The sequence below is a fragment of the Crinia signifera genome, chromosome 1 (genome assembly GCF_055691185.1).
Source record: "Crinia signifera chromosome 1, ASM5569118v1, whole genome shotgun sequence".
Lineage (NCBI taxonomy): Eukaryota > Metazoa > Chordata > Amphibia > Anura > Myobatrachidae > Crinia > Crinia signifera.
Genome location: NC_139217.1, coordinates 317,415,540 through 317,437,613, shown reverse-complemented (window position 1 = coordinate 317,437,613; position 22,074 = coordinate 317,415,540). Strand labels below are relative to the sequence as shown.

The following is a 22,074-nucleotide window of genomic DNA, read 5'->3' as shown; positions in this document are numbered from 1 at the left end:
TAAAATAAGGTTGGACAATCATTTATTGGATAAAAACATCCAAGGGTACAAATAAGAATCATAATCTGTCTTTAAAAATTTCAGAACATACCATACAACAAGGGATAAGCTATTAAAACCTAGGTTCAACTCGATGGACGCAGGTCTTTATTCATCCTTATCTACTATGTAACTATGTAATTAACTTGTTTAAAAAGATTAGTGAAAATTCATGGTGCTAGTGCACATATAGTATATACCCATCTACCTGCCTGGAAGTTGGAAATGATAGGATAGTACAGTAATATATACTGCCTACAATGTAATGAAAATGGAAAATAAAATGGATGAGGTTCTGCCATTCTTAAACGTGGCCATACTCTGGTCAAACTTGTCTGAGGCACATGTTGGACCCAATTTTCCTTGAACTTCCCTGGCAGCTCCCCGGGAGTGCTTACATCGGACTTGGCACTTGATGTGCCATTTTTACATGAAATTTATTGAATTTACATGACTCCTGGGAAGCTGCTGGGGGAGTTCAAGGGAAATTGGGTGCACATCCAATTTATCTTATGTGCAGCACATCAGATACCGATTCAATGCGCACGGGCCATGAATCGGGTCGGATCGGATGTCAAACACATGCGATTTGACCACTGTTCACCTGATTTCTCAGCCCCATCAGTCGGAATATGGTGAAAACAGGTAAAATTGCACCAGTGTATGGGCACCTTAAGTTGTTAGAGCTATTTAATGTACAGTAGTAAAGATTTTATTTCTACTGTACACTGATCATCACTATGGGGAATATATGTCTGTATATTTAAAAGCTTATGAACTATAGCTGTCTTCTCCTCATGCATTCTATTCGCATTGTGTTGTGACTTAGACGCACCCCCAGGTGTTTCTATCTGCTAGCTGATCCTTAAAGTCAGGGTAAACACTAGGGCCCTTATTCTGATCGGTGCGGCCGGATCCGAATATGCGGCCAGGACCGTGCGTCCGAAACCCCGCCTTCCATACGGATCGCCAACTCCGTCCGTACGCGGTAAGAAGCTGTCCGAACGGACCGCATGTGTATTTCTCATGTATTACGCCTCCTCCATCTCAGGGAACCTCCCCCATCATTCAATGGTCGCAGACCATCGAATGCAGGACCGAGTGGTCCACCAGCTCCCGCAACCTCAGACCACACGGACATTTCTCAGTACAAAAGCAGGGATCTGGGCGGGCAGCTGACATCCGGCAATGTCATATGTCCGCCCCCTACACGTGCGTCACGACTGCATTACCATACGTACGCCTAGCGTTTGCATGGGAACGCCCATGAAACGCCCCACACCACCCCCTGTTTGGAGTGTTCACATTTCATGCGGAATTTGGCCGTACGCCCCGCTCGCACAGGCGCAGAGACGCCTCTGCACATGCGCAGACACAAAACATCGGCGGCACGAACGCACGCGGATATTACCGCACCAACCAAATAAGAATCATAATCTGTCTTTAAAAATTTCAGAACATACCATACAACAAGGGATAAGCTATTAAAACCTAGGTTCAACTCGATGGACGCAAGTCTTTATTCATCCTTATCTACTATGTAACTATGTAATTAACTTGTTTAAAAAGATTAGTGAAAATTCATGGTGCTAGTGCACATATAGTATATACCCATCTACCTGCCTGGAAGTTGGAAATGATAGGATAGTACAGTAATATATACTGCCTACAATGTAATGAAAATGGAAAATAAAATGGATGAGGTTCTGCCATTCTTAAACGTGGCCATACTCTGGTCAAACTTGTCTGAGGCACATGTTGGACCCAATTTTCCTTGAACTTCCCTGGCAGCTCCCCGGGAGTGCTTACATCGGACTTGGCACTTGATGTGCCATTTTTACATGAAATTTATTGAATTTACATGACTCCTGGGAAGCTGCTGGGGGAGTTCAAGGGAAATTGGGTGCACATCCAATTTATCTTATGTGCAGCACATCAGATACCGATTCAATGCGCACGGGCCATGAATCGGGTCGGATCGGATGTCAAACACATGCGATTTGACCACTGTTCACCTGATTTCTCAGCCCCATCAGTCGGAATATGGTGAAAACAGGTAAAATTGCACCAGTGTATGGGCACCTTAAGTTGTTAGAGCTATTTAATGTACAGTAGTAAAGATTTTATTTCTACTGTACACTGATCATCACTATGGGGAATATATGTCTGTATATTTAAAAGCTTATGAACTATAGCTGTCTTGATAGGACTTCAGTGGCCCAAAATACTTGATACTTAAATTTAAACGAGGCACAGTTTATTTCACTTAATAAGTATTTCTACCAGCAGGTACAGCGTGATACATGATTTTTCATGGAAACATTTAAAGGTCGATGACTTGCATTGCAAGATATTTCTGTCAATTCTCCAGCCAAAGTGAAGTTAGAGTAAATGTTAGATCCTTAAATAAAATGTACATAGCAGATAAGAGATGATTTTATTCTGGGCTTCAGTCCAAACCACAAAATCTAGCATAGACAAATGCTGTAGGTCTCCTCTGTCCCAGGTTCAGACATGTCAGAGTATCTGAGATATTGGGCTGCACGTATGGAGCAGCAAATTATACAACTGTTTCCTCAGAGATAGATAAATATGCATTTGTCTGTCCTGTACTCAGCCAACTTAAACAATAATTAGGGGTTACTTCCTTTATAATGAAAGCCTAACGCTGTTCCTCACCTCTATGGTGCACCGGCAGCCATTATATGGTGCAGATGGAGCTCCGTTCAGGCTCACACACACAAACATACACACCGCAGCATGGCAGACCCTCAGCTAAAAGCAGGGCCATCATTTTGACATGCTATTAAATAAATCATACTGTAAAAATAGACACGACATACAAAAGCAGCAAATATGGAAAAACTTGTATAGTATAAAATATAACTGATCCAGAATGGTGTTCTTATGTCACACTAGTAAGCCTGCTCGAAGCTAATGCTTCGAAAGCTAGTAGATTTAGTTTTACTTTCTGCCAACAGATGGCAGTGTTTTTCGGAGACAAACGGACACTAGACATATATATAGATGATTAATGCAAAACGTTTACAAGAAAATGCAAACACTTTACTTTGATATTTTAATGAATCATATATTTATTATAATCCAAATGACACTCAACTTCAAAACTTCAATAACAAGTGTGTGTATGTATATATACACACACACACCATAGTTTTCATGTGCTCAGGGACTGTCTCCATTGTCCCATGCTGTAAGATGGGACAAACATTTCCATTACTGTGTATAAGAGACCTAGAACATAGCTTCGACCTATCACTGAAACTGAAAGAATATCAGTAATACTTTCATCCTATTTTATAGTTACTAATGTATGGATACTGTATATTGCTATTTAAAAGGACTGTGTTGGGCCCTTTGGGTTTTTGTTCTACTAGAATATAGCTAGTATGTGACATACTGTATATAGGAAAACAATGAATTTAATATATAACTAGTTTTGTACAAACATTATGTACAGTATGGAATATCTGTATGTAGGATTCAAATATTGGAAGAAAGCTCTGCAAGCTGGTTTCTGCTTTCCATATACAATATAATATTAATATAATATAATGCATATTCTCAGGAATACCCTAGCTATTCATGGCCTTATATGGATGCACACATTCAAAATAAATACATTAAAAAAACATATTTAAATATAGGTTTCTCAATAATAAAAAATGTAATAAATGAAACACAGAAATTGTGGAATGTTCCTAACAAACCATCAAGCTCTCAAATGCACATGATGCTTGCAGCATTCCACATGGGGCAATAATGCTGCTCTACATTTTGTAGTGCTGTGCCGACCAAAGAGGCCTGTGTCTGAGGGAACGCATCATTGGCCGATGCTTTATGTCTTCGCATGCATCTGCATGTGCTTCTGGGCATAACTAAATCAGACACATATGCGGGGTTGTTGCTATAAGTGGCTGTTACCAAAAATGCATCAATGCTCACTTACAGATGGAGCAGCTCCTGTGGCCAGAAGGGGGCGGGTGCACGAGATGCCCGCACGTCCCCTTCCGTTGGAGTCCACCGTCTCCTCCCCCAACCCTGCCCATCTCCCTGAAGCGAAGACGGTCAGGGATTTTGTTCCCCGCCACCGAGTGACTGGGACGCACGAGTGTGTGAGACACTCGTGCGTCCCCTTCAGATGAAGCGCATCTCTGCCGCCCTGTGCCAGCTCAGGGGATTTGGCAATTCCCTGAGCTGGCTCAGAGGCTCTCCATCTGTAGGAGGCCAGGGACTGACAGAAAAATGCAAGTTCCAATGGTGCATCTAAAGATTCATCTCAGGGTACACAAGATAAGCCATGCATTAGCATAAAGACTTCTGTGTCATCTGTGTGCAAGTAAGAAGCAGGCTCAGCACCTGGTCAGTATCTGTACAGATGTTTCCTCATACATGTAGCCTGAATAAGACATGCAGTGCAAGATGCCTGGAAGACGCCAGGTATCGTACAACATCAGTGTTTTGTTGTTTTTTTGCTGAAAATGTGTCTTAGTGGCAACATAACTGGAACAGTGACTGATTATTTGATATATGACACTTGTACATTGTGTGTGAGTCTAAATATGGAGCAGAACTTGAAAAAAGTTGTGGCTGCTGCATTGTAGCACTTTGTGTACACAATCAGTCTCAGAGCACACACATACAAAAGTGTGATATACAGGTTGAGTATCCCTTATACAAATATCCGTTATCCAAATTATTCTAAAAACCATACATTCCAGAAAGTGAAAAAATATATTTTTGGGGCTAAAAGTACAACTGGGACATCTGTAACAGCACTACTGGGGACATGATATGTAACTGGCACAAAATATGTGCAAGAAAAATGCTTGGCATTCAAAGTCAGTGCCTGAGATAATACACAAACTTTGTTTCATGTTTTGAAACCTTGTTTTATGCGCAAATAAAATATATTTGTGTGTATTTCCTGTGGTTGATGTCTGTATACAACATAAATGCAAGATACCTCAAAATCCATCATTGAAATAGAAAAATATTCTGAAATACGGAACAATCCGTTATCCAAAATTCTTCTGGTCCGAGCATTTTGGATAAGGGAACCTGTATAACTAATCATCACATTCTCCTCATGCATTCTATTCGCATTGTGTTGTGACTTAGACGCACCCCCAGGTGTTTCTATCTGCTAGCTGATCCTTAAAGTCAGGGTAAACACTAGGGCCCTTATTCTGATCGGTGCGGCCGGATCCGAATATGCGGCCAGGACCGTGCGTCCGAAACCCCGCCTTCCATACGGATCGCCAACTCCGTCCGTACGCGGTAAGAAGCTGTCCGAACGGACCGCATGTGTATTTCTCATGAAATACGCCTCCTCCATCTCAGGGAACCTCCCCCATCATTCAATGGTCGCAGACCATCGAATGCAGGACCGAGTGGTCCACCAGCTCCCGCAACCTCAGACCACACGGACATTTCTCAGTACAAAAGCAGGGATCTGGGCGGGCAGCTGACATCCGGCAATGTCATATGTCCGCCCCCTACACGTGCGTCACGACTGCATTACCATACGTACGCCTAGCGTTTGCATGGGAACGCCCATGAAACGCCCCACACCACCCCCTGTTTGGAGTGTTCACATTTCATGCGGAATTTGGCCGTACGCCCCGCTCGCACAGGCGCAGAGACGCCTCTGCACATGCGCAGACACAAAACATCGGCGGCACGAACGCACGCGGATATTACCGCACCAACCAGAATAAGGGCCTAGATGACATGCAAATGATACTATGTTGCTCACGAATTCCCTTGAACTTCCTGGAACTCCTGCACGCATGATATTGTGTATACACAATGAGTACATTTATGTGACAACCAAATGATTTACGTGAGTCATTTAACACTTCCAAACTGTTGTATTTCTGCATAAATACATTTATCGTTGGTACTGTACACACTGCGCTATACGCTCCTAGTCATTAACGCCATTTTTTAAATTATGTTGTAAGTACAGGTGACGGAGGACATCACTAGGGACCTGCGGGAATGAGCATTGCTGATATAGTGCGTACACACTGAACAATTTCAATAATTTGTCATAACGAATGGTTGTTATCAGCAAATTTGTTTATAATGTCATCTAGCGTGCTTATGGTTTGTTATTGGATCTACAGTATATGACTTTATACTATATTCACCATTATATAAATCTCAAAATATCTACAGTATTTGAAAGTGATGATAACTTACAAATAATTATTACGTTTGTGTTTTCAGGTTACTTATGCCAAGTAAATGATGGAAAATAAGCTACACAGACATAATATACACTATATCATAAATTAAAACATGCTGCTTTGCCAGCTATAATATAATAAAACACCCAAGTATATTGTTAACTCCTTATTTATCGTGGTACCAGCATTTTGGGATCAAGACAGTGACTGTCTATAAAATGATCCCAAGTAAATGTAGTTCACAATCTAACATTAATTTTACTTCATTAGAAATATCTTTTTTTATCCAGTTTTGAAAAGTTACTAAAAAATTAAAATATTTGCATCTAAAATAACACATTGGGCCAAATGTAATAGGGTGTGAGAAACAGAAAGTTAGAGATTTTGGGAGAATTTCCCCATTTTTTTTTAAACAGCAATTATTTACACTGAAAAACCAGGTTGATTTAGCCATGTAATTGATTACCACTTAAAAAAAATGGGAAAACTCTCCCAAAATCTCTCACTTTCTGATTCTCACACCCGATTACATTTGGCCAATTAGGTTAATACTGTAGTAAAAAAAATATATATAAATCACAGTTCCAAAACAATAGCCGTCTATGTAGAATTGATTATGTGTCAGTTTTCTGTATTCTCACTTTTCCGCCACAAGAAGTTTTCATTCTCCACCCAAAGAGAATGATCGCTATTGTCCTTAGTTACTGAAGGCAATATGGAAGTCTCACAAGCTTTTTCGATCACAGATAAGTCAGTGAGTCTATTGATACTTTCATCATTTTGATCGGTGAGAATATCCCAGAAGTCTTTAGAACGTGGTTTTGCTTTGGTTGTTGCCAAGTGACATTGAGAAGTCATTGGCAGGGCAGCAGATGGACGGGCCAACCGATTAGAAAAAAGATCATCAAGTATAGACGTATCTCCAAGCAAATCCGTGACCAAGTTTGTCTCCTTTTTCATGGTGAGACTTTCTTGTTTTGGTAACTGGTCCTGAGTAACATAGCTGCTTTGTTCACACGACAATCTCGTATATGGATCTGCCTTTTTGGAATACAAGTCTGGCAGATGTTCCTCTTCATTTCTATGGCTGCTCTTTTCCTTATTCCTTGTGTCAGTAACACAATGATCTTCAAAAACATTACATTCTAAAGTTTTTGTAAATTTATTACTGGAATTTCTATATGAATCCATAGAAGCAGTTTCTTTAGCTAAGCGACTTGGATAAACCATTTCACTTTTTTTTCTACTTTTTTTCATTTTGTGTGTATTGTTCTTGGCTGTAGCCTCATTTTCTTTCTTCTTTTTGTCAGGTAACTGTACGTGCACTGGGTATAGGTCTTCTACCTCAGAATGCTGACTGGTATAAAATTCTCTCAGCATTATTTGCCGTGCATGAGATTTGACGTTGACAAGATGATGAGCAAGCTGTTCTGCAGAAGCCATTTTGAAATATGCCACCATTTTCTCAAAATGTCTCCTATAAAATCAAGAAAATAAATTATTCATTAAGATATTATTTTTATTATGCTACAGTATACATGGCAAAAGTCAGAGACAAAAAAGGAGACACATTTACAGCCTAGATTCCCATTGGTTTACACACAAAAAAAACCCCACAAACATATAATAGTTGAATTAAAGAGACATTTTTTAAATCTGCATAATACAAAAAAACATACAAAGGTAACATTTTGACATGTGGGGACTGATGCAGAGTTGAACGTGCACATACAGTATGTGTGCAGTGTTTGCTGCATAAAATTGTATTGTGCTTAAATGTTCACTGGCAAGCACAGGCAATGCAGAGTCATACTGTATTCCTTTTGAACATCAAGTACTCTTAAGACCCAAGAGTGTGTGTGGAGATGTTCTTAGATGGACGCATGCACGCTTATGCTGAAGACTAGTGGTAAACCGGCACACACAATATGCCATAGATGTAAACGTGGGTACATCATAAGTTGTTTATGGCTCTAAATATGGGCGATACACTCATTTTTACCATTTATGTTTCTTTTGAGCGATGTACACCCAATTTACTGTAAACTCTGCATAGGCACTCTTGTTGCAAATAATGCAATTTTTGATAAATATAGTGTAATAGCAACAGTGGTAACTGAAACTTAGGTACTTGTGTAGTTTCACGGTGCCGTGCGTCTGAGTCCGCTTGCGGGGCTCGCTTCGCTCGCCCACGCTGCGGGCTCGGTGGCTCGCTGCGCTCGCCACGCTATTTAAAATCAACTCCATGCCAACATGGATAGTGGAGGTATGAACTATCCATGTTGGCATGGAGTTAAGTTACTTTTTTGGACATATTTCCTGGCGAGCGTACACCCGGAAGTAGCACGGCACCATGATAGCGCCGTGAAACTACACAAGTACCGAAACTTATTATTCAGTTTTCACAAACAAGTTGTTAATGTGAACTATAGAGATAAACATGTAAGAGTAGAAGAAGTTATATCTTTATAGGGAAAGTAGAAATTGTGCCTGACATTTCTGGATTTTTTTCTTCTGTCTTTTGTATATCCAAGGGCACTGCTCTTTGCTCATTCGCCTTGACTTCTCTGCTGTTTTGGCAATGTGAACCACAATCTCCTCCTGCAAATCCTTCACTCCCGCAGTCTATGTGATACAGCACTCTCAAGGTTGTCCTCCTACCTCTCTGACTGTTATTTATCTCTCTCATCTCATAACTCAATTATCCCGCTACTTACACTAACAGTAGGTACCCCCCAAAGCAGTGGTGGCCAACCAGTGGCTCTTGAGCCTCATGCGGCTCTCCCCCTTGTAAAGTGAGGCTCCTGCTCCCACTGCTGCCCGCCGCCCACCGTCCGTCCCAGTCCCCCTGCTGCCGGTTACCTGAATCCCTTCTCCTTCTGAGGGGAGGAGAGCATGCATCGCGCATCTCTCCTACCCCTTACTGTGCATCCTTGTGACTGGGCCGTCCGCCAATACGAGCTCACGGGCCAGCAGCCAATCAGGAGCCGGCCAGCGAGCTTTGATTGGTGGACAGCCCAGTCACAGGGAAGTGAGGGGGAAGGAGACGCGCGGTGTGCTGTGCTCTCCTCCCATCAGTGACATTACAGGAGGACTGCAGGGGGACACCAGACTGTCTTCTCCCCGCCCGGCAGCAGCAGCAACAACGGTGAGTGCTACTGCTGGGAAATTTGCACTGTGGGGGGCATAGCAGTTTGTGGCACTGTGGGGGCATACCCGGCACCGTGTGGTGCATACCTGGCACCGTGGGGGGCATATGTGTATCTGGCACTATTGGGGGCATATGTATATATGGCACTGCACTATTGGAGGCATATTTGTATCACACCCACCCAAGGGGTCAAAATAAACTACACCCCTTTTTTCGGCGCGCGCATGATGTCGGCTCTTTAGCTTAACTACCAATATTTTCCAGCTCTTTACCTCTGACCGGTTGGCCACCCCTGCCCCAAAGGTTCTGCTCTTAGACCTCTTCTATTCTCTGGTTACACATCCTCTTTAGGTGAGCTTATCAGGTCATTTGCCCTCCAATATCAACTCTGATGACACGAAGATCTACCTTTTCCTCCCCCAGGAGTAAGAATAATAGGGGTATCATATTACACCCGCTACCGTTTTTCATTTTTACCAATGCTTTGCTGTTTTTTTTTTATCAGGTTGTCCTATTGGATTGCCCAATAAAAAGATTGACTTCAAACAAAAACACACAGGATCAGTGAAACCTGTGTGTTTTTGCACAGGCGCAGCTCCGTTGCTGCTTCTGGGGAATATACTTTGCCTGCCGGAGGTAGGTAAAGCAAATCCCAGATAAGCTGCATCTTGTGCCGGCTTATTGGGGCTAATAGGATATTCTTAAACTAGACTATTATCCAGGATTGGGTTGGTAATAGGGTATTGTCCTAACTGTCATTATATTTTTTATCAGGAGTTAATGGTATTACAGTAGATACAAAATATACGTTACTTTGTGCTTTCTGCCTGTACAAATGTGTAATTATTTCTCTCACTGTATTTCTAATCTTATTGAGCATTGCAGCTAGTAGAATATTGTCAGATGCTTCTCATTAGTCTTGGAATTACAGATGTCAGTAAGAAGCAACTGTTGCTCTGCAAATTGTGTGAAGTCTTTTGAGCGGGTAAGGGCACAGTTATGTATAATCGTCTGCTACAATTTATGATGAGGTAATTTTGCATACAGTAGATGTGTTTTAGTTTTTGTGTATGGTTCCAACTTTAATTAATTAATCCTCCCACTTATTTGCTTTCTTGTCACAGTTGTCCACATGATAGAAATTGCAATGATACATGTCATGTACTTTTAAATATGATTTTATGATTTATAAATGTATGCCATATTTAGCAGTTTTGCTATGCTTCGATCCTAACTAACCATTTTGCATTAGAGAAATGAATACAAATCCTTGTTAACCATGTGTGTCAAAAACCTATATTTGATCACCTGAATGATAATAATAACCCTTTGGAGCCAAAAGAATTTGTCAAAATAGGTGTGAAAATTGCCAAGCAAACATTTTTATTCATCACAATGACCTGTAATTCTTACCTTATATAGAAAATGTAATCTTTTTTTATTTGAATTTATATAACAAATGTGAGCGATGCTGGTATTTTTAACAGATATTTTGCATATCTCTCACAGAGCAGTTGAAATTTTTAGCAAATATTTTGCGCATCTCTCACAGAGATGGCGGCACTCAAAGGGTTAAATAATCACCTATACACGTTGCACTTACTTTTCTAAATCTAAATAAATAATAATAAATGTTCTTTGTTATCAATCAATAACAAGTGAAAACATTTTATCAAGATGATTATCAATAAATAGATCTTATGAATTAAGTGTATTGCAGCAAATCTATTATATGTTTACCAACTTTTGTTGCAGGAACTCCTATTTCACTGGAGGTCTTAATTACTCCTGTGATTCCCAATGTTAATCAAGACCATATTTTGTTCTTTGGATATACAAACTGTTTCCTAAACACATATGTGCAGAGGATTGATTATGTTTAGTAGAAGAACAGCTAGTGCTGAAGAAAGGGCATATAGTTTTGTTTTCATTCACCTTCCACATTAATCCAAGTCCATGGTTCCATTTCAAAACTATGTCAGAGTATGCTAAATTAACATTTCACTCATGTCAAGTATGTAATACAAATAATTAACCTGAGCTTAAAGCCTAAAACCAATATGTTAAGATGCGAATCTGTTCTTTCTGGTAAAAAACAACCATGAAAATTATTATTTGTATCAAATTTGCATATTTAATACAAATTGTTTACATTATACTGCGTGTACTGTCATATTACTTATTGCTCAAGTGACTTATAATGGACATATATCAAGATAATAGGTGACAAAAATATGTTGTAGGGGCATATTAATAGCTACAGAGCATCTGCGACTGTCACTACAGATGGAGCCGGCTCATTCAGGCTGGGGCTAGCGATCAAAATGATACGCTTGCGCACCCCATTCCGACGGAGCTCCATGTCAGTCCCCGCCGACTTCCCCGCACCACTCCCTAACCCTGCCCATCTCCCTGAAGCAGAGACGTGCGTGTGAGACGCTTGCCCGTCCCAGTCAGATGGAGTCCCTCTTAGCCAGCACTTGCTAGCGGGGACATTCTGGCGAACACTGGAACTGAATGAGAGGGGCACCATCTGTATGTAGCTAGCGATAGGAAAACCTTGTTCATCTGATAGTGAGCATTCCAAGCACTCAGTTCTGCTTCTTTCAGAGAATACAGCAGGAGAGCTCTGATGATAGACTCGCTACCAGATATCAAGGTCACACTTGGAACGTGAGGGAAAACAACTTGTCCTGAAGCAAGTTTCCACTCTACTTCACAATAAGTCTGTGTGGGCTGGAGGTAGGAGGCCAGAACAAAACAGGATAAGGCATAAATAAAGAACTTAAATTAAAGTTCTCTTCTATGGGAACCGGACCACGGCTAAAACATTGTTACAACTTTTTAATCTAACATACTGTATAACTAGTAAAATATCTGCATTTTTGACAGTTGTAGCAGCATCCTTATAAAGTCAGAACAACTACAGGCCTTTCATGGCCATGAAAGATATTATTGAGTTACCGTGTTACACAAGTGAAAGACTCTGTGGTCCATGACCTCAGCAAATCCCTAGGCATGAATTACACCCATTGTCTTTATTCCTACACCCTGAATATTAGGCAAGAGACTGGTGAAAGATAAAAGTGGAAAAAGGACATAATCTGGCTTCATTCATTGCAAAGGTAAAAGCTAGAAATGAAATGGATTGTAATATTTCCAAAAATAAATAAAAAAATTGCACACAGGCTTCACCTTAAGAATCTCACAACAAGGAATAACAACTCATGCTTCTCTGCTATGGTTTATGGCTTACTTCACAATTACAATCCAGGTTTTAAGGATATCCATGCTTGATTCCAGATGGTTAAACTAAATTGACTTAGGTACTAATTAAGTGACCAGAAGCAACAGAAGAACTCTTTTTTGTGTGCTATGTTTAATTCATAATATAATTCCTATTATTTCTGTAACTGAAGGTGTCAGTTAAAGGTGCTCCCTAGAGTTAAATACAATTATATAAAAGTAAGGGTAGATAGCAAAAAGTACTCCTTGGTGGGCACACCTCCAAAATGTATTAGCAAAATAAAACTTTTATTTATTAAATTCAAATTGGGGAGCTCGCACTACCATATGATAATTAGCACATGAGCGAAGAAGTGTATAACCTTTCAGTTAAGTACAAATGTAACTATGTTTAAAAAAATGCAAAATAACTTAATTGGAAAAAAGGAAAGTAAATATAATAAGAAGCAAGTAGGTGTACCGTAAGGGGCAATAAACCCTGTAATAACACAGATTACAAAAGTAAAAACTAACAAAAAACTAATATCAGATGCAGCTTGCAGGTGTCAAAAAATAGTAATAAATATAAATATTCAGTCTGATATTTAAATTTAGTGCATTTATAATTAATATTCATGCTGGATTATTCAACCATGGAACAAATAACTAGTTTGTTCCAGATTTTAAAAGGTTGCTACATCGCTGTTAATGTCCAAACATTCTAACCACAATGTTAATTAACTGAGAATTATTTAGCATTTACATCGAACATTTTTGCATTTGTATTAAATATTCTAACTTTACTTGGAAAGGTTATACATGTTTGTGTTCTTGTGCTAACTATAATATAGTAGTGCTAGTTTCCCATCTTTAATGTAGTTAATAAAAGTTATATTTTACTCTGAATATTGAGTGCCCCATCAAAAGGTACTTTTTGCTGTCTTCCCTTCCTTTAATATAGTACTAAGTCACCTATGGACCTGGACTGTATTGGCAGCGTGCTCAAAGTTAACTAAATAGATAGGCGCCACAGAACAGTTAAGGCACTTTGGGGTAGATGTACAGTAGGAGCAAGTTTCATCTTTGCACCTTTGGCCATGGCTAGCCATGGCTATTCTATTGTTCTCAGCTGCAATACGTATTGTATTGCAGCTGAGAACAATAAAATAGCCATGGCTAGCCATGGCTAGTCATGGCCAAAGGAGCAAAGATGAAACTTGCTCCTACTGTATGAAGCAGTTATAAGGAAGGGGGAGTGAGCCAGAGGAGAAGTGGCCCGTGGCAACCTATAAGCACTCAAGTAACATCTGTAATGTGCATAGTATAAAATTATACAGAGTAGTTATGGGCAACTTATCCACTGGTTCACTTCAACGTTATCACTGCTTCATACATCTACCTCTTTGATTACTACGATATAATCTTTACATAAAAGCATTTTGTCATTTTTGTTTTACTCAGAAAAGCAAAATACAAGTGAAAAGTAATATTTAACGTAAAATAACTTGTTAGTAGAATTCTCCTTTAATTTGAAGTAGGATAAGTCATTCAGCAATTTGGTGTCATGACCTATCTCAGCACATGTAAATGTTTTCCGAACTCCATTCCCACTGCACAGATTTCACACAGTTAGAAGATACCCTGTTTATTAATTATGTCCAAAATCCATTTTGGAGGATTAGAAAATAGACATTTGTGTTTTTTTCTGGAGATTATAGGATTACAAATGTAGGATACTAAAGTATTGTTTATCTAAACTCCAGATTGGTATTTTGTTTGTAGCTGTCCAGAAAACATTACCTTTCCTTTGCCAAGAAAAAAACTAAACCATAACCTGTGAGACCTTAACAGAGATGATGAACTGCTTTCTTCTCTTTCCCCTTATTATCCTGGGTATGGCATGTTCAATGCTTTATACTGTATGATATAATAAAAATTATATTTTGTATTCTGTTATTTCTTTTTTAAACTGCGTTGCAGATAATTATCATGTATCTTGTTTTCTATTTTTTATTTATTGTGTCAATTTTTATTAAGATTTTGTTGCAAGCATAAACAAAAAGGAAAAAAAAGAACAAGTACAGCAATAATGTAGTCAATGATAAACATCTCTGCAGTGTAATATAGGCGTATATAATAAAAAGAATACTATAAAAAAGAAGTGCTCTCAAGTGTGGTCATTACAGGACTATAATATGGTCAGCGATACATAAATCTCTCGTGCCCAGAGACTTCATTGACTAGTAATTGCCAGTGGTGAATGGAAGGGGCAGGCACTGCAAGCCAATGTCATGCTATAATGACCTTGGCTAATGTAGTGAGACATAGGATGTATTAATAAATTACAGGAGAATGACTCTCTTCAATGTCAAGGCCAAGCATACAAAGGGCTAGAGTCATAGGTGGGAGAGTTGGCTCATCTTGATGTCTATTTACATTGTAAGCAGTGATTCTGTAGGCCAATCCAATATTCAACCCGTTACTTTTATGAAAAGTAATAACACTACTCAAGCAAGATAGTCTTATAAATACTGATTCATTCCAGACAATACATAGAATAATATATTCACTACTGCAACGGAACACTTTCATGCTTTTAGTAACACAATGCCATTGGCCAAGTATTTTCATATATTAAACTTGGGAACAAAAAATATTTTTTTATTTTCTTGCCAAGAATTTAAGATCGGTTAGCGAGTACTCGCACGTACTATTACCTTCTTTTTTATTATATCTTCGCTATAGCTGAAATGGCTCTAGTTTTCAAATTAATAAAAAAATATATTTTCTCTATTTGAAGTACCTTAAAAGTACCTCTACCAAATACCAGCGGAGACATTCTGGCGATCGCCGGCCAAAGAAGAGAGGCGCTCCATCTGTAGGTCACTTTACTGAACAGAATCGATTTAGTTTTGCTCATTTAACAACTACCTTCTTTCAACAGTAACACATTTTTTTGTTTGTGATAACTGGGATATTCTCACACTACAGCCACTCCTCCTCCCAGCATACAGAGAGAAGTGACGAAGAGGACGAGTGATGCAGTTAGCACACCTTCTGTTTGGTCCTCTCTCTGTCCCGCCACAACCAATTTCCCACTGGTTGGCCTTGTTTTGTTCAGTATGTCCTCAGCTTTTGTTGGGAGTTATAGCACACAAAGAAAACACAGGTGTATACCTCCAAGCACCTACTTCGGCGAACCAAGGGGCCCGTGTGATATATTTAGACACACGGTCCCAAGTAGATCAACCAGAGCAGGTGAGAAGGACCACCTAATCGGGCGCACAGCACTTGATTATATCAATTAACCAACTCAGATTAATGTTTTAAAATAAAAACCGAGTGTGACTTGCTGCTCTCAATTAAGGCTCTCTGCAGTCCTTAATAGAGTTAAATACAAGAAGCAAAATAGAATATTTTTCTAGAGAGCGCAAGAAACACTATGGAATTTAATCATATAAAAATATACAAATTTATTTATTCATAAAAAAAAATTTTATCATCTCATGAAACACATAATTTAAACAATGAACCTTTAAAAAGAATAATAATGATGATAATTTCCTTTAGGAAAGAACCGTGTCCTTATGCCAATAGATCTCTGAACACTGGCAATTTTGTATTCGGATGGCAATTCTGTTAATCAAGATATTTGTATCCACTTGCTTTGTTTGTAACCAACTGTAGTATGATAAACGGATGGAATATAAACAGTCCAGCGCTTGCCAATAATGTGAATATTTGTAGTTATTCCGTGGCTTGGACTTGTTTGTATAGAGAATCAGTGGTAAACATGCAAAGTTCACTTAGCCGCCCGTAAACTACTCACTCGCTCTGTTAGCATGAGGTGCACATATATTGATGTGCACATATATTGATGTTTATACGTAGTAACAGCTGCCTTCAGGTACTAGCCGTATGAAGGATTTTCCACAACCTGACCACAGCAGCGAGACCTGCTCGCTGTGTCAGGGAGCCGACCGCCTACTGACGGACGCTGCGGGGGAACAGATGTAATCGCTGTTTGATAGCTACCTCAGCTCCCGACGGGTCCTTCAACAGCTTGCGCTGCCCTCTGTTTGCAGCGAGGGATTGTAGACCTCTATGACGCTTGGAGACGGTGCTTTCAATGAGCGCAGTGAGGTGCGGGTGGACACAGGACACGGATCAATAGACAGACATCAAAGGCATCAATGGCAGGGGGGAGTCTTGACGCGTTTCTCCGTCGTATAGACTTGACGGTTTCCTCAGAAGATACTCCCACTATTACACTGTGGTTATTTAAATGGTTATTCACCAATCAGGATAGCACATCTAAAAAAGGATCACCTGAGTTGTATTTGTAATCAGGACGGTATCAATCCAATAAAATACTATAAACACATATATATGTAGTTCAATGGCAAGTTTCTCAGTTCAAGCAAAAAGGAGAGTATATATATATATATTAGAAAGGCAATTAATTATAACAGTAGAAATATTATTACTAGTAGTTCTAAACAGCGGCATGAAACAGGTACTTAATATATTTCAGATGAATAATAGAACCTATTTCACACTAATTAGTAACCATTATCATCATATTGAAATGTCTGTCAGTAACAACAGACATAGTGTGGCGTCTGTGGCGCCGCTAACAAGACAGAGCCGTAGGCAACCAAGAAACCAGGGTTCGAGCTCAACCAGGGACAACCAAGACCAGCCTCCCATAAATATACATAATTATAACAACAATAGCCCACATATTTTAGGTTCATTTATTTTTTATATTTTTTATTTTTTATTTTAATTATTTATGTATTTATGTGTTATATCTTCTATCAATTATTCCACTCTCTCGTCACCAAAAGGACATAATATGGGTGTATAGACATTCTCTATATATAGTTATGATTATAATTTAAGAAACTCACACCAATATAATAAAGGTGACGGTAATAATAACAATTAATTAGAGATTAAACCAATCCTGAAGGATTGTTTATGTACAAAGGGTTTAGATATATAATTATTTTTACACTTGGTTATTATCTATATAGAATTATAACCAAACGTATAACATTGCATTTTGCTAAAGATAATTCTATGTTTAAATATATATATATTTAAACATAGAATTATCTTTAGCAAAATGCAATGTTATACGTTTGGTTATAATTCTATATAGATAATAACCAAGTGTAAAAATAATTATATATCTAAACCCTTTGTACATAAACAATCCTTCAGGATTGGTTTAATCTCTAATTAATTGTTATTATTACCGTCACCTTTATTATATTGGTGTGAGTTTCTTAAATTATAATCATAACTATATATAGAGAATGTCTATACACCCATATTATGTCCTTTTGGTGACGAGAGAGTGGAATAATTGATAGAAGATATAACACATAAATACATAAATAATTAAAATAAAAAATAAAAAATATAAAAAATAAATGAACCTAAAATATGTGGGCTATTGTTGTTATAATTATGTATATTTATGGGAGGCTGGTCTTGGTTGTCCCTGGTTGAGCTCGAACCCTGGTTTCTTGGTTGCCTACGGCTCTGTCTTGTTAGCGGCGCCACAGACGCCACACTATGTCTGTTGTTACTGACAGACATTTCAATATGATGATAATGGTTACTAATTAGTGTGAAATAGGTTCTATTATTCATCTGAAATATATTAAGTACCTGTTTCATGCCGCTGTTTAGAACTACTAGTAATAATATTTCTACTGTTATAATTAATTGCCTTTCTAATATATATATATATATACTCTCCTTTTTGCTTGAACTGAGAAACTTGCCATTGAACTACATATATATGTGTTTATAGTATTTTATTGGATTGATACCGTCCTGATTACAAATACAACTCAGGTGATCCTTTTTTAGATGTGCTATCCTGATTGGTGAATAACCATTTAAATAACCACAGTGTAATAGTGGGAGTATCTTCTGAGGAAACCGTCAAGTCTATACGACGGAGAAACGCGTCAAGACTCCCCCCTGCCATTGATGCCTTTGATGTCTGTCTATTGATCCGTGTCCTGTGTCCACCCGCACCTCACTGCGCTCATTGAAAGCACCGTCTCCAAGCGTCATAGAGGTCTACAATCCCTCGCTGCAAACAGAGGGCAGCGCAAGCTGTTGAAGGACCCGTCGGGAGCTGAGGTAGCTATCAAACAGCGATTACATCTGTTCCCCCGCAGCGTCCGTCAGTAGGCGGTCGGCTCCCTGACACAGCGAGCAGGTCTCGCTGCTGTGGTCAGGTTGTGGAAAATCCTTCATACGGCTAGTACCTGAAGGCAGCTGTTACTACGTATAAACATCAATATATGTGCACCTCATGCTAACAGAGCGAGTGAGTAGTTTACGGGCGGCTAAGTGAACTTTGCATGTTTACCACTGATTCTCTATACAAACAAGTCCAAGCCACGGAATAACTACAAATATTCACATTATTGGCAAGCGCTGGACTGTTTATATTCCATCCGTTTATCATACTACAGTTGGTTACAAACAAAGCAAGTGGATACAAATATCTTGATTAACAGAATTGCCATCCGAATACAAAATTGCCAGTGTTCAGAGATCTATTGGCATAAGGACACGGTTCTTTCCTAAAGGAAATTATCATCATTATTATTCTTTTTAAAGGTTCATTGTTTAAATTATGTGTTTCATGAGATGATAAAAAATTTTTTTATGAATAAATAAATTTGTATATTTTTATATGATTAAATTCCATAGTGTTTCTTGCGCTCTCTAGAAAAATATTCTATTTTGCTTTTTGTTGGGAGTTAGCACTGAATGTGTGAACAAAACAGAAAGGGCTTCATTTCACCATATTTATGATGTGGTGTGAGCCAAAAGATCTTGAGCATAAATGACTGCTATTTTTGTGTTGTAAATGTATAGGGGATATAAATTGATTTAAGACACACAAATGGGAATTCTGCAGAACAAAAAGCGAAGATTTACCTATACCATCAGTTAGTTCCTTGTTGAAGTTGAATGTGATGATGTGGAAATGTTAATTTCATCCAGGGCAAGTGACAACACAAATGAAAGGGAGTTTGAAGAAAATTTATTTTTTCACAAAGGAATTAAACTATTTCATTTGGGACTTGAATTTATCAGAAAAAGGAGCTGCTCTTTTAGCATCAAGACTTCATGAAAAGCATTATCTTGAGACGGATGTTACTATAACGTTGTACCGAAATAGAGAACAAGTCATACAGCTGTACTTTAGCCAAGATAATCTTGTGTATGACCACAATATTCCTGAACTTCTCCAGATGATGGGTTTACCAGAATATCGAGCAGAAGACTGGCGGCTCTTCTTGGAAAGTTCTAAAAAGGATCTTAAAATGCATATTACTGCACAATAGGAATAAATGTGTGTCGGTCACTCAACAAAACCAAGAACAGTATGAAAATATCCAGTCGGTCTTAGAAATAATAGCTTCTTCTCAGCATCAGTGTCTGCTGAAGTAAAAATGGTAAACTTTCTTCTTGGGCAGCAAAGTGGATATACAAAGTATAATTGTCACATATACTTATGGGATAGTCATGCAAAACAAAAGCACCGGCAGCAAATTGTATTGCCTCCAAGAGAAGTTAGAACTGTAGGAGAAGCCAACATCATTCATGAGCCATTAAACCAACTGGGTTTAATGAAACAATCTGTGAAACCATTGGACAACTCAGGAGAATGTTTCACGTATATTTGTCATACATTTCCATTTCTTAGTTGTCAGATCTCGCGAGAGTGTGCAGCGGAGGTTCCGGGGCTTACCCATCTGGACACTCTGGATCCTCTTCGGATGCTTGTGTCCGGCGGCCTGGGGATAGGTGATGCTTTTTCTCGTTGACGCTCCTGGACTGGTGGTCTCCACTCCTGGTGGGTGTTGCGGCTGGTCCCGGCATCTGGACACCACCATCTTGACTCATTCTGGCTAATTAGGGCATTTCTATTAAAACCTATTTTTTCCCCTGCCTTAGTCAATCCACAGGCAGGGGTGGGTATTTAGTGAAGGATCCAAGAAGGCTCTGGTGCTGATGCAACTTTGTTCGCAGTCCTGCTGTGTCTTCAGTTCCTAGCTCCTCACCAGAATCTTCAGGCACTCAGTATCCTGGTTTGCCATAAGTTCTCGGTACTTATGTATTTGCCGGGCGCCCACTAAGCAAATAGCTTAGTGGGCTATTCTGCCTAAGAAAATTGCATCGCATGCGATCGCACAGCATATACAATCGCATGCGATTTTATAGGGTGCGATGCCATATCATTTAGTATACACTTGTATGACATACAATGGGATTTAGGCACCCCCCCCCCCCATTATCCACCCCACCCCGAAGCGTGACGAGCGCAGTGAGCCCCACGAGGGGCAACAGAACATGTTCTCCTGACCATTTCGTACTCCCATTATCCACGTCGCCATGGAGTTGATGTTAAATGGTGTGGCGACCACAGCGAGCCACCGAGCCCGAAGCGGGGCGAGTGCAGCGAGCCCCGCAAGGGGACGCGGATTACATTACATGTATTCTGCATCCGCTCACCATGCTTCGAAGTCGGTGGCTCACTGCGCTTGCCACACTATATAAAATCAACTCCACGCCGACGTGGATAGTGGGGGTATCAAAAGGTCTGGAGGAATCGTTCCGCCGCCGCTCGCCACGCTTCGGGGTGGCGTGGATATTGGGGGGGTGCCTAAATCACATTGTATGTCATACAAGTGGATAGTACATTAAATGGCATCGCACCCTATAAATCGCATGCGATTTTAAGTGTGGTGCAATCCAATGCGATCTCATCGCACCGCACAAGGACAGAGAGCAGTGAAAAAATTACATAGGAAAATCGCATCGCATCGCATGCGATTTCCCTACAGTGCCGTACATATGCTAATACATTCAGCATATATCTCTCTACTTATCACAAAATATCTCCCATCCCGACCACTCCGCTCTGCACAAGATTTGCGTCTCTCTTCTGAACGGATCACTAGCTCCCATTCACTATTACAGGACTTTCATCGGGCTGCTCCCATCCTATGGAATGCCCTTCCACGCACAATAAGACTCTCCGCTAGCCTCCAAACTTTCAAGCGTTCCCTGAAAACTCACCTCTTCAGGCAAGCCTATCATATTTAAGTTCTACACGCATAACCCTCTGAGGCACTTATGTTGTATATAGCTTCCTTTCTGGACTTGTAACTTGGTGGGACTGCTATGCTATTACTGGTGCCTGTCCTTGTGTTTCCCTCCAATATCCCTATAGATTGTAAGCTTGCAGCAGGGCCCTCTAACCCTCAAATCTTTCTGTTGTTACCCAGTTTGTTTTATCACTGTCTACTATTGTAAAGCGCAACGGAATCTGCTGCGCTATATAAGAAACTGTAAATAAATAATAAATAATGCACAAGTACTGTTCTCTAGTTCCATTTC

The 22,074-nt window shown here is 39.6% G+C and overlaps 1 protein-coding gene across 3 annotated transcripts in view; it reads right to left on the bottom strand.

Annotated features, from left to right (window-relative positions):
- Window positions 1-5,913: 5,913 nt before the first annotated feature.
- ERCC6L2 (ERCC excision repair 6 like 2) overlaps window positions 5,914-22,074 on the bottom strand; it is a 151,312-nt gene continuing 135,151 nt past the window's right edge. For all 3 annotated transcript variants that reach the window (XM_083186960.1, XM_083186968.1, XM_083186976.1), the window contains one exon: window positions 5,914-7,731. In XM_083186960.1, the coding sequence (XP_083043086.1) occupies window positions 6,876-7,731 (856 nt within the window). In that variant the 3' untranslated portion in view covers window positions 5,914-6,875. The remainder of the gene's footprint in view (window positions 7,732-22,074) is intronic.